The 23,391-nt window shown below is 49.3% G+C and overlaps 1 protein-coding gene across 1 annotated transcript in view; it reads left to right on the top strand.

Annotated features, from left to right (window-relative positions):
* The window catches only part of ADARB2 (adenosine deaminase RNA specific B2 (inactive)), a 430,335-nt gene that overhangs the window by 400,890 nt on the left and 6,054 nt on the right, over positions 1-23,391 (top strand). The window contains exons 8-9 of the mRNA XM_070391134.1: positions 11,004-11,185; positions 22,152-22,330. Of these exons, the coding sequence (XP_070247235.1) occupies positions 11,004-11,185; positions 22,152-22,330 (361 nt within the window). The remainder of the gene's footprint in view (positions 1-11,003; positions 11,186-22,151; positions 22,331-23,391) is intronic.

The following is a 23,391-nucleotide window of genomic DNA, read 5'->3' as shown; positions in this document are numbered from 1 at the left end:
CCCTTTAAATACAGTTCCTCATGTTGTGACCCAACCATAAAATTATTTGCGTTGCTACTTCATAACTGTAATGTTGCTACTGTTATGAATCTTAATGTAAATATCTGATATGCAGGATGGTCTTAGGCGACCCCTGTGAAAGGGTCATTCGACCGCCAAAGGGGTCGCGACCCACAGGTTGAGAACCGCTGCATAGATGACACTGTGAGAAAGGCAGCCTGAGTCCTATGCACCTCTGTGCCCTCCCCGTGGTTCTAGAATACTCGGCAGGCCTGGGCAGATGCCCACGACGTGACACTTACATAGCCATCCTGAGACACAACGGCCACTTCAGGACAGCGGGGGCAGTTCAAGGAGGCCAGCCTGGAAGCAATGGGCAAGTCCAGCCCTGTAACCTGATGAGTGTTGTGTGAACACAAGAGGCCTCCCACCACTGAATGTGAAGGTCAGAGCACCATCTCTGGGAGGTGGCACTGCACCTGTCCATTGCCTATGCCAATCGGAACAGGCGGATGGAGGACAGGGATGGAATGCCCTGCTCTGCAGAGGAGGCATGTGAAAGGCTGACCCTGAGCCACAGTGGGAGACACGTGGCCTGCACCTGGTGAGAGGACTGTGGGCTCCCTTTTGTGGAGATGCTTGTATCTCCAGAGTGGCGAGTGCTCCCAGAATGGGAGGGTAGAGTCTTTGTGGTCTGGGATGGTAGAGGGGTGGTGCCCGGTCACATTGGAGAGTGAGATGAGGTCACACAGGCTGAGCATTGCCTAGGCGCCTGACCCAGGACACCCTGAGTGTATGCAGAGGCTGCGCCTGCAGACACAAATGTTCCACAATGTTTTCTATTTCTCTAAGTCCAGTATGCAAGGTGACTGGCTCTCCAAGGTGAACAGGGCTGCTGCTGTTGATGATATTGTTGTTCAACACATTTCAAAGACCTGGGCCCCGAGGCCCAGGGGAAATGTGTGATGTGCCAGGTGTGTCCACTGGTTGGCACAGCCAACGATGTCTGCTTTCTTGAATGCTTCGGTCAGAAAGCAGGCGAGTCCCCAGGCTTCCTGAGCAAGGTCACACTCAGCTCCTTTGGCAGCAATGCCTGGGACATCACTATGCAGTGGGAGGTGGGAGGTGGGAGGTGGGAGGTGGGAGGTGCCACCCACAGCCCAAATGCCCAACTCGGCTAACCAGATGCGAACATAACATCCTGAGTTGCAGCCAGAGCTCTTTCTCCCCCTTTGATGGGAAAACACCCCAGAATCTTGAAGTGGCTACACCAGGTAAGTTTTTCTTCCTTTAAAAATAATGTTTATTTTGAGAATAGCAGAAAACAAAATCTGATTTCTTTTCCTTATGAACAGAGTCATTGGAATTAACAGGAAAATTCTTAGGCCATGAGTCTTTTGATAGTGAAATAACTTCTCCTGTCTGGATTTTTGGCTAAAAAGAAATTTTAGTTATAAGCCTGGAGCTAAAGACCATCTTTTAAAAGCCATTTCATATGATTCTTATGGGTTAACTGGCTTTGTGCCAACAGCAAAACAAGACCACGAAGTCCCCATGGCCACAGACAGCCCTGCATGCCTGAGAGCTGGTCCTGGTGAAAGGGGAACAATGGAAACAGTATGAGGAGATCCACTTGTCACCTCTGGACAACCAGCTAGATGCAGGTGGTCCCCCATTACAAAGTGAAACACAATAAGAAAAAAATTAAAGAAGATGAAAATCAGAAAGTAGTCAATTAGCCAATCTCCCAGTAGCAGAAAATAGCAGTCAGCTTTTACATTTGTGTTAATATTTTTCTTAAATGCACATTTTTTTCTGTTGTCAGGATTTTGCTGCTTAGAGCAGTTTGCTTAAAAACCATTGCTTAATGTTACAATCATGGCTCCTTTTAAAATATAACCTTAATCAATATAACACTGTGTCTCATCATCCTATCGAATAAAGAGAGAATATGCTAATTGACCCTCATGTCATCACAAAGATGGTGGCACCCACAGCCAATAAGGAGGGAATTTGCTAATTGACTACCACACCCTCAAAGATGATGGCACTCACAGCCACAAGATGGTGGCACCCAGTCCCCTCAGCCCTGCCAGGGCAGCAGGCGTGCCGCTCTGTGTGCCTGCCTCCGGAGTCCCCCAGTCCCATCAACCCCCAGCCACCCAGGGCCAGCCTGAGGCACAGGCAAGCCTTGGATGGCAGCTGCCCAGCCGCCCAGAGCCAGCCTGAGGCGCAGGTAACCAGGGCCAGCCGAGGCTTGCGCTGTTGGCAGTGGCAGCAGCAGAGGTGTGATGGGGCACCGCCTTCCCTTGACCTCCGGGTCGCCTCCTGCCCCTGAGGACTCCTGGACTGTGAGAGGGGGCAGGCCAGACTGAAGGACCCCCCCCCTCCAGTGCATGAATTTTCATACACCGGGCCTCTAGTCTATATATAAAAGCCTAATATGCAAAGTGTCCCCTTGAGAGTTTGACTGACTGGGAGCTCGATCACTTGCTATAACATGCACTGATCACCAGGGGGTGGTGCAGAACGAAGGAAGGCCCCAGCCAGCAGCCAGCAGCCAGCAGCCAGCAGCCAGCAGCCAGCAGCCGCTAGGGACCTTACCTGTGTATGAATTTCGTGCACTGGGCCTCTAGTGTGTCTATAACATTGTACATACACTGTCTCATATTGTGTCTATACCTTGTGTGTAACATTGTCTCATGTTATGTCTATAACATTGAGTCTCATGTTGTAACTACAACATTGTGTATTACATGTACCACATATGCCGGTCGGCACAGTTTCCTGAGGCTCCCAACTCTCCACACCCATACTTGGGACATACTCCCCACAGTGGAGCATGAAGCCCATGGTGGAGGGTAAACCATAGGTCGTCATAAACAAGAGATGGGGCAGATCACTTGATGGACCCCAGTAGGTAAGCTAGGCTGAATGGTGGCCCCAAAAGATACGTCCATGTCCTCAGGCCCTATGACTGTGACCTTATATACAAGGTGATACTAAGTTAAGAATGGTGAGAGGAGGTGCTTATGTTAGGTTATTTGGATGGGCTTACAGCACAACTACATGTATCTTGTAAGAGAGGCAGAGGGCACTGGGGACAGGCACACAGGGAGAAAGCCGCGTGCAGATGGAGGCAGACAGTGGAGCACTGTGTCTCCGAGCTGAGGGACAGGAAGGATGGCACAGCCCTTGGGAGATTAGAGAGGGGCCTGGCACTGACTCTCCGTAGATCCTCAGAGGAAGCACAGCCCTGCTGACACCTGGATCTCCAGAGCTGTGAGAGAATAAGTGTCCTTTGTTTATTACGTCACCCTGTTTGTAGTGGTTTGCTGTGACAGCCCTGGGTGAGAGATATTACTCAGCCCAACTCATTCAATCTCTGGAAAATCACAGAACAAGAAAAAGTCATAGTGCCCTGGCCCATGTCGTTCACAGGTTAGAGCATCAGCCCATGCACCGAAGGGTCATGGGTTTGATTACCGATCAAGGGCACATATTTAGGTTGCAGGTTCATACCCCGCCCCCAGCTGGGGTAGGTGCAGGAGGCAGCCAGTTGATGTGTCTCTCACAGTGAAGTTTCTCTCTCTCTCTCTCTCTCTCTCTCTCTCCCTTCCTCCCTCTACTCTCTCTGAAGAGCAAAGGAAAGGATGTCCTCATGTAAGGATTAACAAAACAAACAAAAAAGTTACAGTAAAATTTATTCCTAAAATGCCACTGTTAACATCACCTGGTGGAGATGGAAGGAAACTACAGAAAAGGATCGTGTCCCCACATCAATGAGAATTAACCTTCAAAAGCACAAGCTGGGCTGGGTGGCACACCAAAGTCACGGTAGCCCCCCATCCTTCCGCTCAAAGGAGCCCAGTCAACAAAGTTCCACGCCTCCATGTGACAAGGACACAGACAACAGCAAACGTCACTGTCGCCACCACGTCCCGTGGACGCCACCTGCTTTTGTGGCTGTGAGAGGCCAACCTGCACCTCACAGCAGGCCAACGCTGGCACCTAGGGAAGGGGGACACAGGGAGGTGTTTCTGGCTTTTGTCTCTAGGAATCAAAAGTTGAGCAGCATATAAAAATCTAAACCTTCTGGAACTAATGCTCCTTTAGACATGGTTTCTAATTTTAAGTACCTGAGCTTGATTATTGATCGCAATGGGTCTTTAAATGAGCAGATTAAAACTTTCTCCATAAAAATGAGCTGTAAAAATTCCAGCTGCTCCCTGGGGAGGCCGGCACTGCCTGGCGTCTGAACGTGGATTTCAGGCTATGGAGGGCGGGCTTCTCCTGACGGCACGACTGCCGCTCACAGTCCTCAAGGTGAGCCTCTCCTCTCAGCCCCCAGCCGCAGGGGCCTGGGCACTTGATTTACTGGCAGTCACCTTGCCTTGGAAGCGTCACCGGTTCTCCTGAAATCAGATGAGAGTGCTGTTCATTTTTCCAATCTCAAAACGCAGGTTCTTAAAAAAACAACTGTTCTTCCCAAACACCTAGCCCCAAATTTTCATAGTTTGTTTAATCACCTTTTCCTCTTTCTTTCCCAAAGACTGTGTGGGAATCTTATAGCTTCTAAGTTAAATCTTACTCTACTAGAGGCCCAGTGCACAAATTCATGCACAGGTGGGGTTCCTCGGCCTGGCCGGCGATCGGGGCCCGCTGGGGGAGGTTGGCTGTGGGAGCACACTAACCACCAGGGGGCAGCTCCTGCATTGAGTGTCTGCCCCCTGGTGGCCAGTGTGCATCATGGCAACTGGTCGTAAAGGTCGCTTAGGCTTTTATATATATAGATTCCTAGTGGTGAAAGCAGGGAGTGATAAATTCAATGATATTGATCCAACATAAAAGTAGCAGCAACCACTAACAATGCTCTGTGTCTGCCCCCTGTCACCCTGCCGCCCCATGGCAAAGCGCCCAGGTCTGAGGCAGCAGCCCACTGCCTGCCACCCACCACCCGCCGGACCCAGCAAAGCTCCATATCTGCAGAAGGGAAGCTAGAAACCTCGTTAGTCCAATGAGAGACAGCAGGCGTGGTAATGGGAACAGGTGTGGCCTAAATGACAAGGTAAGAGAACACACAGACAGTTCACAAAGGCCATGAAGTCAGCTGGACACAGTGGGGACTGCGAGGCCGAGGTCACAGGGCAGGAGAGAAACGTGAGCCAGTGTGATGCACACACAGGTCAGAGCTCCCTTTCACGGCTTCCACCGTCACAAAAGAAAGAAAAAGTTGCCACGCAGGGTGAGTACAGTTTGCTGCCCAGGAATCAAGAAACCGATGCAGCCAGAGCCCGTGGCCAGGCCTCAGGGGCCCCTCTCCAGACTCAGCCACGGGAAAGGCTCTCTATCCCAGAGCCTCACCCGGTGCAGGAGGCTGGGATGAGGACTGACAGCACCTGGGACCAAGAGACACAACTGAGGACAATCTAGGCCCGAGTGGCGTTGCTGTGCTCCAAGATGTTCACATTTTAGCAGTGTGGGGGGAGTAGACTAAGCCAGAGAGGTCATGGCAAGAGAGAAGACACTTTTTTAGGCAGGATTAGAAAAGAGAAATGGGACCGTGTGTGAAGAGGAAGTATTCCCTTTCAGCCAACATGACCTGAAGTGGCACAACATCGTCCTGACCCCAACTGATCCCTGGCAGAATGACCCTGTTTCCCTCCCTGTCGCTGTGGAGAGCTCCACTTCCCCCTACTCCACTGCCAATAGGAACAGCCACCCAAGGACTACTGCTTGGCGGCTTTTAGTGCCGTGACATATATGGACTTCCTGGGGAGCTCCTGGAGGCCACGGGTCCACTCAGAAAATGTAACCGACTCCGCCAGGCATCTGCTGTGTTAACAAACCACCCCAAAGCTTAGGGGCCTGACAGAGGTCGTTTGTTCGGCTGCAAACCTTCATGGCACGCTCTCAGGGCAGCATGTGGACGTTGGCCGGCAGCCGGGGTTCCCTTCATGGGCTATGGGGACCCTGCACAGCCCAGCGGCTGGGGTCCAAGAGGAGGCTGGTGGAGGTGACAGCATGAGTGAGGGAGGGCAATACACATGTGGGTTCTGTGGCAACACTGTGACTGGCCAGCTTGTGGCCTACAAAGGGCGTGAGGAGAGGGGCACCAGCAGGATGGCCGTTGGGAGAGAAGAGCAGTCCAGCCCGGAGGTGCAGCCAGGAGGTCAGGTGTGCGGACAGGGCACATGGTGACTCATGCCCAGGCGTCAGGCAGGCTGTAGGCAGTCGTATCTGTAGTCTTTCTGAGTGTACCATACTTTACTTAGCCATTCCCTGCTAAGAGGCAATTCTATTATTTCCAGTTTTACTTTGTTCTGTTTGCAATTGCAAACAATCCTCTTGTGACTCTGCTTCCATATATATATCCTGGCCTTTTATATGCCTGGGATGAATTCCTAGCAGTGATATTACAGAGTGGAAGTGTCACTGGTTTCTCTTTTGCTTAGAAAGGCCCAAGGAGTGCTATCAGGAGACTGGCAATGGGATGGACCATTGTGCAGAAATGCCTCTGACTTGGCATCATTGCCTGTCTTGGTCAAAGAAGGAGGATAGAACTTGTGAGGTTGGGGGTGGGAGAGGGCGTGAAGGAGAGAGTGTCAACCCCTAAACAACAGCCTTCACAATGATGGAGACCATTGCTTACTGGAGAAGTTACATTACTGCTATGACCATATGACCAGCACAGGGACCATCAGAAGCACCTGCAGCCCCGCCCCCGCGTCGGAGCACCTGCAGTGACTAGCGGAGCAGGAAGTGGTCAAGGGTAGCACAGCTGACTTCTGTCGGGACCCGTGTTCCCCCTAATTTTTTTACTCTGAAATCTGTGCTGGGTGTTTTGCTGCAGTTCTGAGCGCTGGCTTCCGTTAGCGTCGCCTGGGGGCACTGAAAATACTGGCCCATGCTGCCCCCACCCCCTGCACCAACCTTATCAGAGTCTGAGGGGACCCAGCACCAGGAGAGTCCCAAAGGTTCTGATGGGTCCAGTGTGCCCTGAAGTTGGAAACCACTGCTATGGGGCCATGCCTGAGTCCTTGCACGTCTATTAGAGCTTATTTCTGGTGTTTCCATTCTGCTCTATTGATCCGTGTGGCTGGTCTTATGCTAGGTTAGGTTAGGTATATGTTTTTGATGGTACTTGAACGATGCACCCCAGACTTCACTGTCACTGTGGAGAGTTACACGTCCTTTCTGGGCTGTGTCAAGTGGCAAAAGCAATAGGCAGGAAGAACAACCACTCAAACGTGCCCCGGCACCCACTGCTCTCTGTCGGCGTCCCAGGCGCAAATGGGCAGTGACCGTCGGAAGAAAGATCCCTCCCTGAGATTGTCTCCATGGACTCTTGGAGCCAGGGTTTGAACTGTGAGGAGATTGCTTCTCTTGGTTAAAGGAAGGCAGCCTTCTCCCAAGATCTCTCCCCGCTTATCTTTGGTATTTCAGTGATTGACAAACAGACAAAAATATGCTTATTTAGGGACTATCTATATTGAAAACTAGACATGGGGGTTTTTTTTCTCTGTCAACATGGCAGTAATATCGGCTGTTTGATCAAAAGGAGAGGTATTTTTCCATTCAACCCTGAATGCTGAAAATCCTCCCGTCTACATCAGGAAGACATTTGGTTTTATTGATCGTGGTCGCTGAAGAGCTTTAAACTCCTATAGCCAGGCAAGGAGAAGGTTGGTTTTCTCTTTGTGGTAAAAGTTTTTAGCAGAAAACCAGATACAGAAGTTATTTGTCTTTAGACAATCCCGTAGAGTCAGAACCAACCAAACATGTTTCAGTTCTGTTCAAAACCAGTACACGAGTGGTCTAACGCAGTGGTTGGCAAACCGCGGCTCATGAGCCACATGTGGCTCTTTGGCCCCTTGAGTGTGGCTCTTCCACAAAATACCACGTGCGGGCGCACACATACAGTGCGATTGAAACTTCGTGGCCCATGCGCAGAAGTCGGTTTTCAGAAAGGAGATAGATGAAACAAGTATACAAGTGTGGATGGGAGAGTTGGAAGGGGTCGACCTCAGCGAACGTAACTCAATCAGATTGAGGACGTTTTTAGCAAAGGCCAGCTTAGCAGTACCCTAATTAAGTTAATAACAATGTGCCTACCTATACAGTTTAAGTTTAAAAAATTTGGCTTTCAAAAGAAATTTCAATCATTATACTGTTGATATTTGGCTCTGTTGACTAATGAGTTTGCCAACCACTGGCCTAACGTATCTCTTCTAGGAATACTAATTTTATTGTTCAAGACATAGCTTATTTCAAGAAAGTGCTTTCTTAACAAGCAAAAAACATCCACTTCCCTGATTTTAACACTTGGAGTGGGGGAAACGAGTTAAGTCGGCTCGCGTGAATTGCGCGTACTCCGCGGGAGCCGTCTTAACTCGGTTCATATAGATTTGCGGTGGAGTTCGGGAAACGTGTAAACTCGGGCCGATTGTAACTGCGTATTACCAAATATTTGTTTGTTTGCCGTTCACAAAGATACCTACCTGCGTATGCGAACCGTTTCATACCCATTGGGGTAATAGGTATCATAAAAATCCCTGATTTTGCGCGGGAAACCTAAATAATTGCCCGCGCCATCTTATATTTTGGCGGGAAATTCACCCCACACCGGAGTGTTAATTGATAAGAAGTGTTAAAACTTCCCTACCTATCTGAGAAATTATGAGACACCCACTTAGGTCTGCACCCCAGAATCCATCACCATAAATCAGCGGTTCTCAATCTGTGGGTCGCGAACAATGAAAATACATCCTGCATATCAGATATTTACATTACGATTCATAACAGTAGCAAAATTACAGTTATGAAGTAGCAACGAAAATAATTTTATGGCTGGGGGTCACCACAACATGAGGAACTGTATGAAAGGGTCGCGGCATTAGGAAGGTTGAGAGCCACTGCCTTAAATGGTAACTTACCATCGTACCTGAAAATCTACACATCTCGGCCCCTCACTGCAGGAAAATCGTTTCTCATCAATACGTACGAATGCAAGAAAGCCTATATTTGGATCAAAAATGAAAAACGAACACCAAGAACTTTTATAGTGAAGCAGACTTATGTTAAGTGAGTTTTGTTGTTGCTGCTGTTGTTGTTGGCATACCTTCCCAGCCTCTTCAAATCTAAAGGACATTTGGCATTTTGCAGCCAATCTTACTGCAAAATGCCAAAAGGTGACTTTGTTGAGTTTTTCCTCGCTTTTTGGTCTGTCCTTAGAAATTCCGGTTTCCAACTTAAGGGAAGGAGCCAAACCCCATAATCACCACTCAGACACTTGGGGGTCGCTCCTTCCAGAACAGCCCCGACACCACACACTCCTTGTGGGGATTTCGCTGAATTCGCCCACCCCCACCCCCCCACCCCCGCACCCCCCCCCCCCCCTCAAGACCCCAGGTCGCCACATCAGACTGCGCTGTCCACGTGAAAACAAAGGTCCGTGCAGAAACGGCATCGCCAAACGAAGGGGTCCCTGAAATCTGGGATAAGCTCTTGCGCTGCTTTCAGAAACGCGTGCCCCTCCAAAACTCTCTGACATTCGCTCTTCGGCGAAGTCACAAACACGCAGAGGACAAGCCCTGTGGTTCCCTCCAGAGAGAAATGACGGCCGGGGCCTGCAGAAACGGCCACCCTCCTTTTGTGGAAGGGAAGCTGTGCAAATCTGATAAAGTAAACGTTTCATAAAACCAACGGCTGTTTAAATCGTAGCACTAAATTGTTTGTATATAAATATTACCCTTTATATTCCACTGGAGCTTTATGTAGATGAACACATTACGTTAATGACCCGCGCCTGCGCAGGGAGCGGGGCGGCGCCGCCCTCGCCGGCCAGATGGCTGCCTCTTCTTGCATGAGATTGAAAGATGCTCTTCATTCACCACGGTGCTTCCGAGGCAGATTAATGTCGCCGGCTAAATTGCTTGTGTTTCTGGAATAAAATTTAAGGAGAACTTTTTAAAGCAATCGGCGTCGCAGGTTCTGGGGCAGATTGCTCTCCAGGTAGGGCAGGCTGGTGCGAATGCGCGGTAATTAACGGGCAGGGCTCTGTGGTAATTGACTGCTTCGGGAGAGGGGAAATGTAATGACTCCTTATTAATCATGAAAAGAAACGTGCGGCTCGGCGGCCCCACAATAACCGCTCTCACGCGGAGAAATGTTAATTAATGAAAAGAACAATGATGTAAGAAATTAGCTGCATAACGCTCGCTGCCGATGGCGGTGGGGCTTTAAACGCGTTAGTTAGAGTGGAAACCACAGCTCCGTGCCTTAAGTATCGGACACACGTAGCCTTGCACCGCCGAAATGCAGGGAGAAAAAAAAACAATCTTAAAGTGCCCCTGTCATCTTTGCTTGAAGAAGCAGACACACTCAGCCAGTGCTTATCTATTTCAGAGAAAATGGGCTCCCCTCCATCTCTGATCCGGCATCTAAAGCCACCCAGCGCAAAACAAGGCCGCTTATTAATGTCACTTAATTCCAACACTATGGGTCACGCTGACTGCGGAGGACGGGGGTTGGGGGGTAGGTGGGGAGGGATGTCCCCTAAACTGAAAGAAACTAAATTTCTGAAACTTCCCAGCTAATATAAAGAAAAACGCGGATTCATGTCGGGGACTGAGTGTCTTCCATCCCTTTTAATCTAATTTTAAGTCCCTGAGAAAATATGTAGCTTCCGGTCCATCTAGCAATCCACTTACAGAAACGGAGGCCATGTCTATTAAAGCACAGAGCCCCGTCAGACCCTGTCCCCAGCAGTTAGGAAGCTCGGCTCATTCGCAGCAGGAGGCCAGAGCTGATGGCTCCCATCAGTCTTGGTGGTGGGGACAGGGACACGCAGGGGCAGAGCGGAGGGAAGAGAGGCACAGGTACCTTACACAACAGGCCCAGCTGGAGCCCGCCTGGGGGATGGGGGGGAGACCTGCGAGGCTGCCCCTTCAGTCCTCACCAGGTGGGCAAACGCACTGACTCCTCCCTCTCTCTCCCTCCAGGTGGAACGTGCTGGGGCTGCAGGGCGCCCTCCTCTGCCACTTCATCGAGCCCGTGTACCTGCACAGCATCGTCGTGGGCAGCCTGCACCACACCGGCCACCTCTGCCGGGTGCTGAGCCGCAGGGCCGAGGACATCGGCCAGCTGCCCCCCTTATACCGGCACAACCGGCCCCTCCTCAGTGGTAAGAGAACTCCTCCTCAAAAACACACCCCCCAGCGGGCTGGCACAGGCAGGCCCCAAATCGGGCAGATGCTATTCATTTTGGCCAATAGATATTTAAGACGTAGCGAACAAAATTACAGCTACCCAAAACTTAACAAAGAAGGAAGGCCTGAATGTAGGCCGGGCCACATTTCAGAGAATGTACAACAGGATGCGTGCGGCACATCCGTGCGCCCTCGTGTGACTGCAGCCGCGGAGCGCACAGTGCCCAGGGGAAGTAAAACTAATGGTGTGCATGTCCAGCAGGACAGCAACGTACCTGTCAGCAGAAGCCTTTCCGATAGAGGGCCTGCAGGTTCGAGACTGGGGGGCGGGGGATGGTACAGGGCCTGGCTGCCCTGGGTGGGGGGCTGGACTCAGGGTCCCTGTGTTCTCCGCACCAGCCAGAGGTTAGCACACACTGGGGAAGCACATTCTGGAGGCAACGGAGAAAGCCAGCAAGCTCTGAGCATCCTACTCCCAGCTTCGCACACCGCCCATGTCATTGGAGCCCAGCGTCCCCACCACGACACGGGGATGGCCAGCCCAGGCCGCCCAGCACCGTGGTGAGGATCAGGAGGCCCCGTGGCCTTGGAAGTGTCAGGTTCTATGATCACAGGGAGGATCGGTTTGCAAAGGACACGCCTCCACTGTGACGCTGGCCTTCCACACACAGGCCCATGGGGGTTCCTGGCACTGCCTGGAGCGTGTGGAAGCCTCGTCCAGGGCCTGCAGGAAAACACCACCCCTGAGGCAGCTCCCGGCCCAAGCAGGGCGCTCTGAAGGAGCCGCTGGCACCTGCTGCAAAACCAGGAGGGTGGGCCAGGCAGGGAGTAGAGCTGGCGGGTCGTGCAGACTGCAGCCACTGACTGGTTTACGGCTCTGACAGATTCTCTGAAACAGAAAATTGGAAGCTAGGAGACCTGTTTCCACTGTGTGGCTAAGAGTTGGGCCTAAGATGTATTCCCAATGTTATAAAATCGTTCTAAACTATAAAATCAGGGCAGTAAGAGTGCCCCTTGGGGGTGGTAGGAGAACCAAAAGAAGTAATTCATGAAGAGCACTTACTTAACTTTGCTGAGCAAGTATTCAGGAGAGAGGCCTCTCTGCTCACTCCACCATATACAGGGTGGGGCAAAAGGAGGTTTACAGCTGTTCGTACGGAAATAATCATTAATACAAGCATAAACTCTGGGTTTTGCCTACTTACAACTATAGACCTACTTTTGCCCCATCTGTACTTGACCAGTTCTGCATAGACCAGCCAACACCTACGGGCAAAGCCTGAGGAACACAAGCCCACTTCTTGGCTGCCCTGAGCCCGAATCCTTCAGCCAGAGCTGCGTGTTTGGAAGAGCGGCCCTGAAGGTTTGCCTTTGGTCCTTCTCAAAGAGACGGGGAGAATGACAACAAACATCTGTGCTTTGCACACTCATCTTTTGAAAAACATAAAGTGCAATGGAAACTGACTGTGGATCCTCACCTACCAGGCTGGGGGGGCAGGGGGCGGGTCTGAGCCTCCAACCTCAAGGCTCAGCTTTCATTTTTCTGCATCAAGAAAAATAATGTTATAACCAAGGGTGGAAATCTGGAGAGGACAGGTCATGTCTTTGTTCGTACTAATGACACATTCAGCAGATGTGATTTTTAGTAGTGAGCATTCTTAGTCCACACTGAAGATTAAACTTATGATTTGCTCTATAGCCCATGACACGGCCTTGGCGATGAGAATGAAATTGAGAGATAGACCAACGGAATTGAATGTTAGAACTATGAGTTCAGACTCGTGGCTTATGTTCACATGACAAAAATATCAGGAGCAGTGACAGATCAAAAAGAGCCTCGGTCATCTTCCTTCACAGCACATATTTTCCTGAAGTAGTAGGAATATCAGTAGTAGTCGGTGTATCAGAAGACTCTTCAGATTTCATGTTTTATAAGCAACTGAATTTATCAGAGAGAAGTTTGCTACTTATTGTAACGCCTGCTGACAATCGGCTGTAACTCCTGCCCAACACCACCTCCCGATCGCGTTCCAGACGCCTCCCTTTAGGGAACAGCAGTGGGTGTGGAGGAGACCTGTTGCCGTTTATATCCACATTTTTTCATGAGTTTGAATTTCCAAAATATTGTCACACTAAGCTGTAGAATCTGATAGGGAATCTCCGGCCTCTTTAATTCAGGAGAAATTTCTGATAGTAATGATCATTAATAGTATCTTGCAAAATAACCCAGTGGGTAGAAGCAAACATTTTCTCTCATGCAGATAGTAAGTAATTTGCAATATTGTCATATTAAAACAAACACAGAAATATTATGGAATGGCCTACAACTTTTTCAAAAGTGTTTAAGAGCTTCAAAAAAGCATCCGACAGACTCCTTTGTCCTCCAGTCACCAGAGATAGGAATTTATCCTCCTGTTCCCTTGAAGGAATTGGAGATTATATATCTTGTTAGAAAAATCTAAAAACAATGCTAATATCTTTGCATGAAGATCAAAAAATTAGATTCAACAAAGAAATATTTAATAAGATATTTACATACATTAGCACTAATCTCCCGAAGCAAATTAGCTCATAGCTTATAAAAAATTAAAACTATAGAAAACACTTGTTTCAGTTGTCTGGGGAGTTCTTTATAAAATATTTGTATATTAGTTAAGTTTCATTTAATTTCCATCATGATTTCAAAGAATTGTTTCACAAAAGAACTGAACATTAAACTTAATTGCATTGCTTCTGAGAATTTCACCATTTAAGGAAAATATGTCCATTATCAATACATTTCATTTATCCAAACCTAAGAAGTTGGTCAGCATAAGCCAGGCACTCATTTAATCATTCAACAAATATGTATTGATCTTTATGATGTGCCAGCAACAATTTTGCACTGGGAATAGAGCAGTGAATAAGATGGTCAAAAACCAATATACCTTAGGTCAGTGGTCGGCAAACTCATTAGTCAACAGAGCCAAATATCAACAGTACAACGATTGAAATTTCTTTTGAGAGCCAAATTTTTTAAACTTAAACTATATAGGTAGGTACATTGTTATTAACTTAATTACGGTACTCCTAAGACTTAGGAAGAGCCACACTCAAGGGGCCAAAGAGCTGAATGTGGCTTGCAAGTTTGCCGACCACGGCCTTAGGTGATTACATTCCAGTGGGGAAAACAAACAAAGTATAAATGCCTTATAGAAAAGTAATGCAAGCCCCAGCCAGTTTGGCTCAGTGGATGGAGCAGCTGCCCATGGACTGAAGGGGTCACAGGTTCAATTCCAAGGCATATCTCGGCTGCCGGCTCCATCCCCAGCCCTGGTCAGGGGCATGCGGGAGGCAACCAATCAATGTGTCTCTCTCACATCAATGTTTCTCCCCCCCCCCCCCCCCCCCCCGCTTCCTTCCACTCTCTAAAAATCAATAGAAAAATATCCTCGGGTGAAGATTAACAAAAAATAAAATTAAACAAATAAATAATAAAAATAATGCAAAGAGGAGATTAAAAAGTGACCATCGTGGCCAGGGAGGGGTCGAAGGGGGAAAAGGAGACATATGTAATACTTTAAACAATGTTTTAAAAAAGGTATTTATCATGGAAAAAAAGTGACAGTCATTCCTATCAGAGGGTCAGGAAAGATCTAAGAGATGACATCTGAGCCAAGTCCTGGAGGATGAGAGAAGGAGCGTGTGGGAGGGACACAAAGGAAGAGGGTGGAGCACAGAACTGAAGGCGGTTCCCGGGGCTCAGGAAGCAGGTGGGCTGCAGCTGCACTTAGAGGAGTCGTCAGCCAGTCTGCACCCTACAGGAGCAGGCCGCTGCGGGGCTCACAGGGCAGCTTAAAATCATCTCTAGTCTATATATATATAGAACAGTGGTTCCCAAACTTATTTGGCCTACCGCCCCCTTTCCAGAAAAAATATTACTCAGCCCCTGGAAATTATTTTTTTTTAATTTTAATAGCAGTTACTCATCGCCCCCAAATGCACCTGTGGCCATCACCGCCCCCCTGGATCGCTGCAGCGCCCACCGATATAGAATATCTGATATAGAATCACTGATATAGAATATCAATACATTTCTATTGATCTCAGAGAGGAAGGGAGAGGGGAGAGAGAGATAGAAACATCAACGATGAGAGAAAATCACTGATCTAATGCCTCCTGCATGCCCCACACTGGGGATCGAACCCACAATCCAGGCATGTGCCCTTGACCAGAATTGAACCCGGGACCCTTCAGTCCACATGCAGGCTGACGCTCTATCCACTGAGCCAAACCAGTTAGGGCAAATCATCTCTATTCTTGAATTTAGATTAAGATGGTTCTACTAAGAGTTAGAGCAAAATAACCCCACAGAAAATTTTCAAACACAACAAAAACAAGCAGGCCTGGGAGGGGCTAAGACCACCTTAACAAAACCCAGCAGACAGCAGAGGATGATGGACACAGACTCACACCTCCAGAGAGCCGGGCTCCTGGACACAGACTTTCGTAGAACCATACCCAGCAGGGTAAAAGGGGTTTAATAAACAAGATGGAAAATGTAGGGGGAGAGATGGAAGCCAGGAAAAAAAGAACCAAATGGGAATTGCAGAAATAAAGAAAATAAAACAATGTGTGTAACAGAGGGGGGGTTTAATTGCAAATTAAGCACAGCTGAGGAGGAAATTAGTAAACTGGAACATCTTTCTGAAGAAGATACTGAGAATGCAGCACAGAGACCGAGAGAGGATGTGGCTGTCAGGACTCTCCAGAGAACAAAACCAATGGGAGGTGCTCATTTTCCTACTAGAAAAGAGATGTATTCTAAGGGATTGGCTCCAATGATCGTGGGGGCTGGCAAGTCTGAAATCTGCAGGGCAAGCTGTACGTCTAGAAATTCCAGCTGGAGTTGACGTTTCAGTCAATGCAGAGGTAGTCTGTAGGCAGGATTCCTTCCTCTTCAGGGGACCTCAGGCTTGGCTTCTAGGGCCACTGCCTGCTTAGCTGAGGCCCACCTGCATAATGCAGGGGGGGTGGGGGCGGTGTTCTGCTTGTCTCAGCCCACTGCTCTCAATGCCAGCCCCAGCTAACACACTCTCACAGCAAGGCCAGCTGGTGTTTGGCCAAGGATCTGGGCAACTTAGCCCAGCCAAGTTGACAGTAGAATTAACCATCCCAGAGGGAAAATACAAAAAGAAACAAGAGTAAGAGATGGAGTGAGAACATATAATCTACATGTAACAAGAGTTCTAGGAGAGAGAGAGAAAAATGGAGTGGGAGTGATATTTAAAGACAAAATAACAACTAAGGACTTTGCAGGACAGATGGAAAGCATCCAGCTACAGATCTAAGAAGCACATTATATCCCAAGAAGAATTTTTTTTTAAATCCTCCCTCAGCAATAAAATTACTTTTAAAAAAGAAAATCTAAAAAGCAGTCAGAAAATGAAAGACCAACTTCAAAGAAGCTAAATAAGACTGAGAGTTGATTCTTGGAAGACAAAAAAAAAGGAAGGAAGGAAGGAAGGAAGGAAGGAAGGAAGGAAGGAAGAAAGAAAGAAAGAAAGAAAGAAAGAAAGAAAGAAAGAAAGAAAGAAAGAAAGAAAGAAAGAAAGGGAGAGAGAAAATGATACCTGTAAAAACTGATAGAAAACTAATCTCAACCTAAAAATCTAGACCCAGTAAAAGACTCCCTTAAAGACAAGGTGAGAACATTCCAGGCAGACAGACACAGCACTGATTCAGCTCTAGCAAAGCTCTCACCAAAGGAGACACTAAATGCGTTATTTGGGCATAAGAGAAATGATCCCACGTGGATAATGCAGCATAGACAGAGATGAAAATCACCCACATTTTTATGAAATTTCATAAAACTTGGCTTATTACTACATTTTGGATACTCTAGTCATGAAAAATATATAATTTGAGGCAAAATCAATCATATTCTGCCAAAGTCCCTTTATCCATATCTTTTGAAATAATGATAATCATTACAGAAACCAAGAACCATGTCATTATGAAGTTATAAATGGTATATTCAAATTTTCCCCCCACCATGGAGGAAAGGTCCCATTTTTCAGAGCGCCCGTGAGCCCGTGTTCCTTACACTATGAGGAATACAAACCACAGTCATGTATGCCCACAGATAAGGTCATGTTCCTATTGACTCTGGGAAGTCCCTGACAGTCCGTGTGGCTGCTCTCATTAGAGCGGATGCCCCAGCCTCCCGCGTGGGCGACTTAGCTGCCACTCTCTCCAGAACCTTCTCAGATATATGTGTGCTGTGTGTGCTGTGTGTGTATGTGTGTGCATGGTGTGTGCATGTGTGTATGCGTATGCATGTGTATGCATGGTGTGTTTGTGTGTGCATGTACTTGTGTGTGTGTGTTTGTGTGTGGTATGTGCATGTGAGATGTGTGGTGTGTATGTGCGGTGTGTGTGGTGTGTTGCATGTGGTGTGTATGTGTGGTGTGTGTGAATGTGTGTATGCGTGATGTGTGTGTATGTGCGTGTGGTGTGAGAGGTGTGTGCATTGTATGTGATATGTGCGTGTGCATGTATGTGTATGTGTGCATGTGTGTCCATGAGATCCCACAGGTGTCTGGTCATATATAAAGCTCAAGTGGCCCCTTCTATCCGGCACCTTTGTGATTCTGTGCACGCTTGAAAGTGGCTTCATTCATTTCACAAATTAAACATAGTGCTGCCCTGTAATACAGACTTGCCTCACTTCATGTAAAAATTATAGCCCTGAGTGTCTTGTGCAAATTTAATTTGGGGAAAGTGAATTACATTTTAAATATAGTAGGTCCACTAGCTATTTAAAGAATTCCATAATGTCTCTCTTACACACTGCTTTTAAAAAGGTATATAGGATTTTCTCAAGATAAGGCATCTAATAGCTACATGAGCAGTGATAGGACTCATTTGCACGGCTGAGCGTGGATTTACGCTCATCGCTCTAACACACCGGTGGGAGCAGGAGCAGGCTTGGTGGCAGTGGTGGTAAGTGAGGTCGTGGTGGTGGTAGTCACAGTAGTTAGTGGTTAATTGACTAACCAGAGGCCACACTGCTAGTAAGTCACAGAAGAGATCTCTGAACCATTTCCAGAGTCCACCCTATTGACACAGTCATGTGCACTGAAGTGAAGCGTCAGACCATCTTCATGAATTAGTCCACCTCACAGGGTATTTGTGTCGAAGGCTGATGGAGACCTGACCATCCTCCTACAGATATGCTTTAGCATGAAATGCTTCTCTGTAATGTTCACGCATGTGGGTAGCCCACGCGTGTATGTACAAATGAGCAGCGGTCTGCATGTCTCTGAGTCTGCATCAGGTTTCACAGATTCTTATCAGCATCGTCTCCATGAGCGGTTGCTCTGATAGAGACACTGTGTCAGGGGTAGTCTTCATTTCCAGGACCCTAAGAAATGGCTAAAGGAAAGACTGGTTGTCTGTCCTTCACCAGGTTACACCACCTTTAGGGACACCTCTATTCTCTCACTCTTTTGTGGGCTTCTCACCAGGTTTCCAAACCGAAGTCCTAGCTGACTGAGGCCAACCCCATGTGCCCGGCTGGAGCTCTGCGTCCCTCCATTCTCACCAGCCATTCGTCCCCGAGAGGAGCCTCACTGAGCTCCCCACCACAGTCCCAACTGAGAGCAGCAGAACCCTCTCACCACCACACCCAGCCCTCCTGCAGAAGTGGTACCAAAGGGCCGATTGCTCCTTCCCCAGAAAGGTTCTCACTCGGTTCAGAGACCAGTTCCAAAGTCAGAAGTAGCGCTGGTGATAGGCTGAATAATGGCCACCCAACCTATCTGGAAAGAGGGTCTTTGCAAATGGGACAAAGTTAAAGATTTTGAGGTGAGATTATCCTGGGTTATGTCAGTGGGTCCTACATGCCATCACAAGTGTCTTTATAAGAGAAAGGCTAAGGGAGATGGAGAGAGAGAGAGAGAGAGAGAGAGAGATAAAGTCAAAGAGAGACCAAGAAAGAGAGAGTGGTGCTGGTGAGGTTTTGGATGATAAAGAACTCTCCTGTTGTCACATTGATGGCGAGACCACCTCTGGCTGCACATGGTCTAGCCACTCGGGCTTCCCTACGAAAGAGAATGCATCATTTAGATTGACACGGACCTTCTGAGATCATTATGTTTCCTGTGTATTGGCACATTTGCACGTTAGAGTCAGCTGAGTCTGGCACACTAGTCAGCGATAGTCACTCATGACAGGGACATCAGAAAAGTGCCCCTGGCAGGAATATTTAGCAAGCATTCAAGGTGCTGTCTATACAGGGTTGAGTGGGGAGAGAGTAGGGAGGGAGGGAGGAAGCACTGCCATTCTTCCAAGTTGCTTTGGGAATTTCTCCTTGCAAGCAAAAGACAAGAAAGGAGAGATCATCCTTAAACCAGAAGCTCAAAGTGTAAGACAGACAATAACATCTCCAACAGAGGAATCCGCTGAAGAACAGACAAATGAAACAAAACGCTTCCTGTGAAGGCCCTCTGGCCCTGGTTTTCCGGTAGTCACTCCACTCCCTGAGCCCGTCCAGGTGAGCAGGTCTCCCGCTACAGCGACACTGGGAACATCCCTGTGATCTCACGGGAACACTTTTGATGTACAATGTGGAGATAGTTCAACAAACCAAAGCTGACCTTCATCCTTTCAAATGAAAACAACAATAACCACAGCACTGGACACTGTTATAAGTTCTCCTATGTGGCCCATTTGCCCTTCAACAAGAAGTTATCTCTGTTGGTGAAGACCCAGAGAAAATTAGGAGCAAAGTCGGGACTAGAACTAAGTTTCTGGATTCCTACAACCCCACATTTCCCCCCTCTGGTCATGGAGACTTCTGTAGAGAAGGAAGAGGAGGAGATTGAGGAGGTGGAGGAGGAGGAGAAGGAGGAGAAGGAGGAGGAAGTAGAGGAGGAGGCTGGGAAGGCAGTGCGGGTCCTGGAGGGGCCGTGCCTGGGGGCATGCATGCAGCTCTGGAACAGTGCTGACCACCTTGTAGCTGGTCACCCCTGACCTCAGCCGCTGCCTTCTGCTGCCCTGTAGAATGGCCTCTGCAGCCAACATGCCAGATTGTCCCCCTTCCCAGCTCCCTGCATGGGTAGCTGCCACAGAGAACCACTTCAAGGGAAAGAAAGAAGCTGACATGGATGGAATTAGCCTGGATGCCCAGCACAGCCCACCTGTGACCAGGAGAATGTCACTGGGTGATTTTGGTCTGTGCAGGCAGCAGATGGCAAACTCCAATAGCGCCTGGGCAGAGGGTGGGCATTGATTTACCCAAGAAGCCCCTGGACGGTGGGGGCAGTGGGAAGGCCCTGGAGTCCATAGCTTTGCCTTTGGCAGCTGCACAGACGGCCCTGCACATGCACTGAATGCAAGGGTCGCTTCCCCACGGGGTGCCTACTGTAGGCCCCCTAAGGGCCACCAGACCTTGCTCCACAACACCATGGCTTCACCACTGTGGCAACTCTGCCGTGACCCTGAGCTGTCGCCTGGTGGCTTAAGTGCAATGCGCTAAAGCAGCAGGCTCTGCCCCACAGGCACCCACTCTCCAAGGACACATGCCCCATTGGGGAGAGGACGCTGGGTGGGGAGAGGAGGGCCAGCAGCACCAGAATTGAGCATGTTTCAGAATCCTCAGGGCATTGCAGGCGAGGCTGACGAGGTGCCGTTAGGGCTCATGTGGGTCCAGGCATGTCACTGCCAGCATCTCTGAATGGGCGTGAGGAGCCTGTGGAGCGGATGGGATGGAGGCTGAGCTGAGGTTAGATGCTACCAAGTGTGGCAACCAAGTGTGGTAAAAGGAATGTGTCAACCCAATTAGAAATCAGTGTGCAATCTGACCAGGGGGGTTGTAAGAAGGACTTCCTGCCAATTCCAGAGGCTTTCTGGACAGGACCAGCCTCAGCGTGTGGGACTCGCGCAGTCACACGGGTACCACGATCAGAAGGACCGCGGTTGCTTTTATGCTCTCGTCGCCCTGAAATTTTCACTAGCGTGGAACATGGCCCCATGTTTTCCTGCGCACTGGGTCTCCCAGATGCTGGCGCTGGCACTGTCTCTGGGTGATACACTGATGGACAAGGCTGCACTCTTAGGGCATCTGGTCTTCATTAGCTTCTCTCTCTCCTGACCCAACTGGGACCCGCTGGGCCCACTTGGTACTGAGCAGTATAGGGCCTGTACCAGGTCCCAATGAACCCACATGCTCAGGCAACGTCCGCTTGGCTCCATGGTTCATTAATCCATCAACAAGTCTTCATAGGCAGGAGGAAAAGGGCAGAGCTGCTTTATTACTAGACTGCCTTGCAATAATAATCTCTTAAAAGTAAAAAGTGAGCCCTAGCTGGTTTGGCTCAGTGGTTGCTGGCTCAATCCCCAGTAAGGGGCATGCAGAAGGCAGCCAATCAATAATTCTCTCTCATCATAGATGTTTCTATTTTTCTCTCCCTCTCCCTTCCTCTCTGAAATCAATAAAAATATTTTTAAATATATTTTATTGATTTTTTTTTTTTTTTTTTTTTTACTGAGAGGAAGGGAGAGGGATAGAAACATCGATGAGAGAGAAACATCGATTCAGCTGCCTCCTGCACACTCCCTACTGGGGATGTGCCCGCAACCAAGGTACATGCCCTTGACCAGAATGGAACCTGGGACCCTTCAGTCCGCAGGCCGACGCTCTATCCACTAAGCCAAACCGGTTAGGGCTCAATAAAAATATTTTTAAGTAAAAAGTGAAAAATTAGTTCCAGCAATAACTGTCTCTGTGAGACCTCCACTAGGGTCAAGCTGAAGGGAAGCCATAACCTGGCCAGGGGTTAAAGGTGAGAACAGTGCACACAGCTGCGCCATCCTGGGCAGACGTCTCCCCCAGCCGGTCTGGCCCTGGCAGCGTAAGGTTGGAGCATTCATGCCGCTCCTTCCACTCTCTCCCGACAGGCGTGAGCAGCGCCGAGGCTCGCCAGCCCGGGAAGTCTTCCCACTTCAGTGTGAACTGGGTCGTGGGCAGCGCCGACGTGGAGGTCCTGGACGCCACCACGGGGAGGCGGAGCTGCGGGGGCTCCTCCCGGCTCTGCAAGCACGTGCTCTCTGCCCGGTGGGCGCGTCTGTACGGAAAGGTGGGTAACACAGCCAGCCCAGGGCTCCCACCTGAACACAGGCCAGGGGCCCGAAGAATGCCATGGGGCCTGCAGCCAGTGGGACGCGTGGCACAAGAACTGGCCCCAGGTCTGCCTCCTTTTCCCCGACTCGCCACAGACTTCCGCCAGGCCGGGCCAGGCTAGCGGCTAGAGAAGTCAGGTGGAAGAGGGGCTTGTTCGGGACACCTGGGGTGGCCAGCACAGGGCAACATAGAAAAGTCCATAGAAGGCTTTTCAGTTTCGATATAAGGAAACTGGCGCTCAGGAAAGGGGGGCGATTTGCCCAAATGATGCCGGTAGTGAGGGCCAGAGAGGGGTTGCCTCTCCTCGCCAACCCTGGAGGCTGTGCATTGCTACGGCACCAAATCTGGGCTTGCTTTCTCCTCTGTGAATCGGGTAATGACGACATTTCTCGGTTCTAAATTGTGATATACATTTCCATGTGCTTCCAAAGCATAGCAGATTGTAACAAAAAAAAAAAAAGAAAAGAAAAGAAACACATTAAAACTGCTGTGCTGGTCGTCCCACTTTCTTATCCGGGGAAAATGAGAGCTGTGGCTGACTTAGCCAGTAGAAGAACAGGACAGACCTGCTGAGGCTTCAAATAAACACGGTGTCCACTCAGGACCCTGAAACTGCACATCTCAGCTCCTAGCCTGGCAGTGACCCCGGCGGCACGTGGGCCCTGGGAACATGGCCTGCTCTGACCCTGCAGCCCGGGAAGCCTGCCTCCTTTCCCGCCTGCTCTAGGCACTTTGCACGTGTCCCTTCTACCCCCTGGTGGGGACTGGAAGGTCGGTGCAGGCCATCGGTGCTGTCTTGCTGAACAAAGGGGGATTGGGAGACTTTGATCTCTTGCCCTCCCTGCGCACCCTGACCTCCCCGCTGGGTGGGTAGTCGGGCTCTGCTTGGTCCCACCCTGTGCGGGCTGCACGGCTGTGCCTGTCATGGCTCAGGACAGGGAACATCCCGGTCTCATCGTCCTCCTGCCGGTTAGACTATAACTCAAAACCTCCTGGCCCTGCCTCCACCCTGCTGCT

Source organism: Myotis yumanensis, unplaced genomic scaffold (assembly GCF_028538775.1).
Source record: "Myotis yumanensis isolate MYYU_CA2020_CCGP unplaced genomic scaffold, mMyoYum1.0.hap1 SCAF_1, whole genome shotgun sequence".
Lineage (NCBI taxonomy): Eukaryota > Metazoa > Chordata > Mammalia > Chiroptera > Vespertilionidae > Myotis > Myotis yumanensis.
The sequence above is the reverse complement of the archived record's forward strand: the minus strand, read 5'-3'. Positions and strand labels throughout refer to the sequence as shown.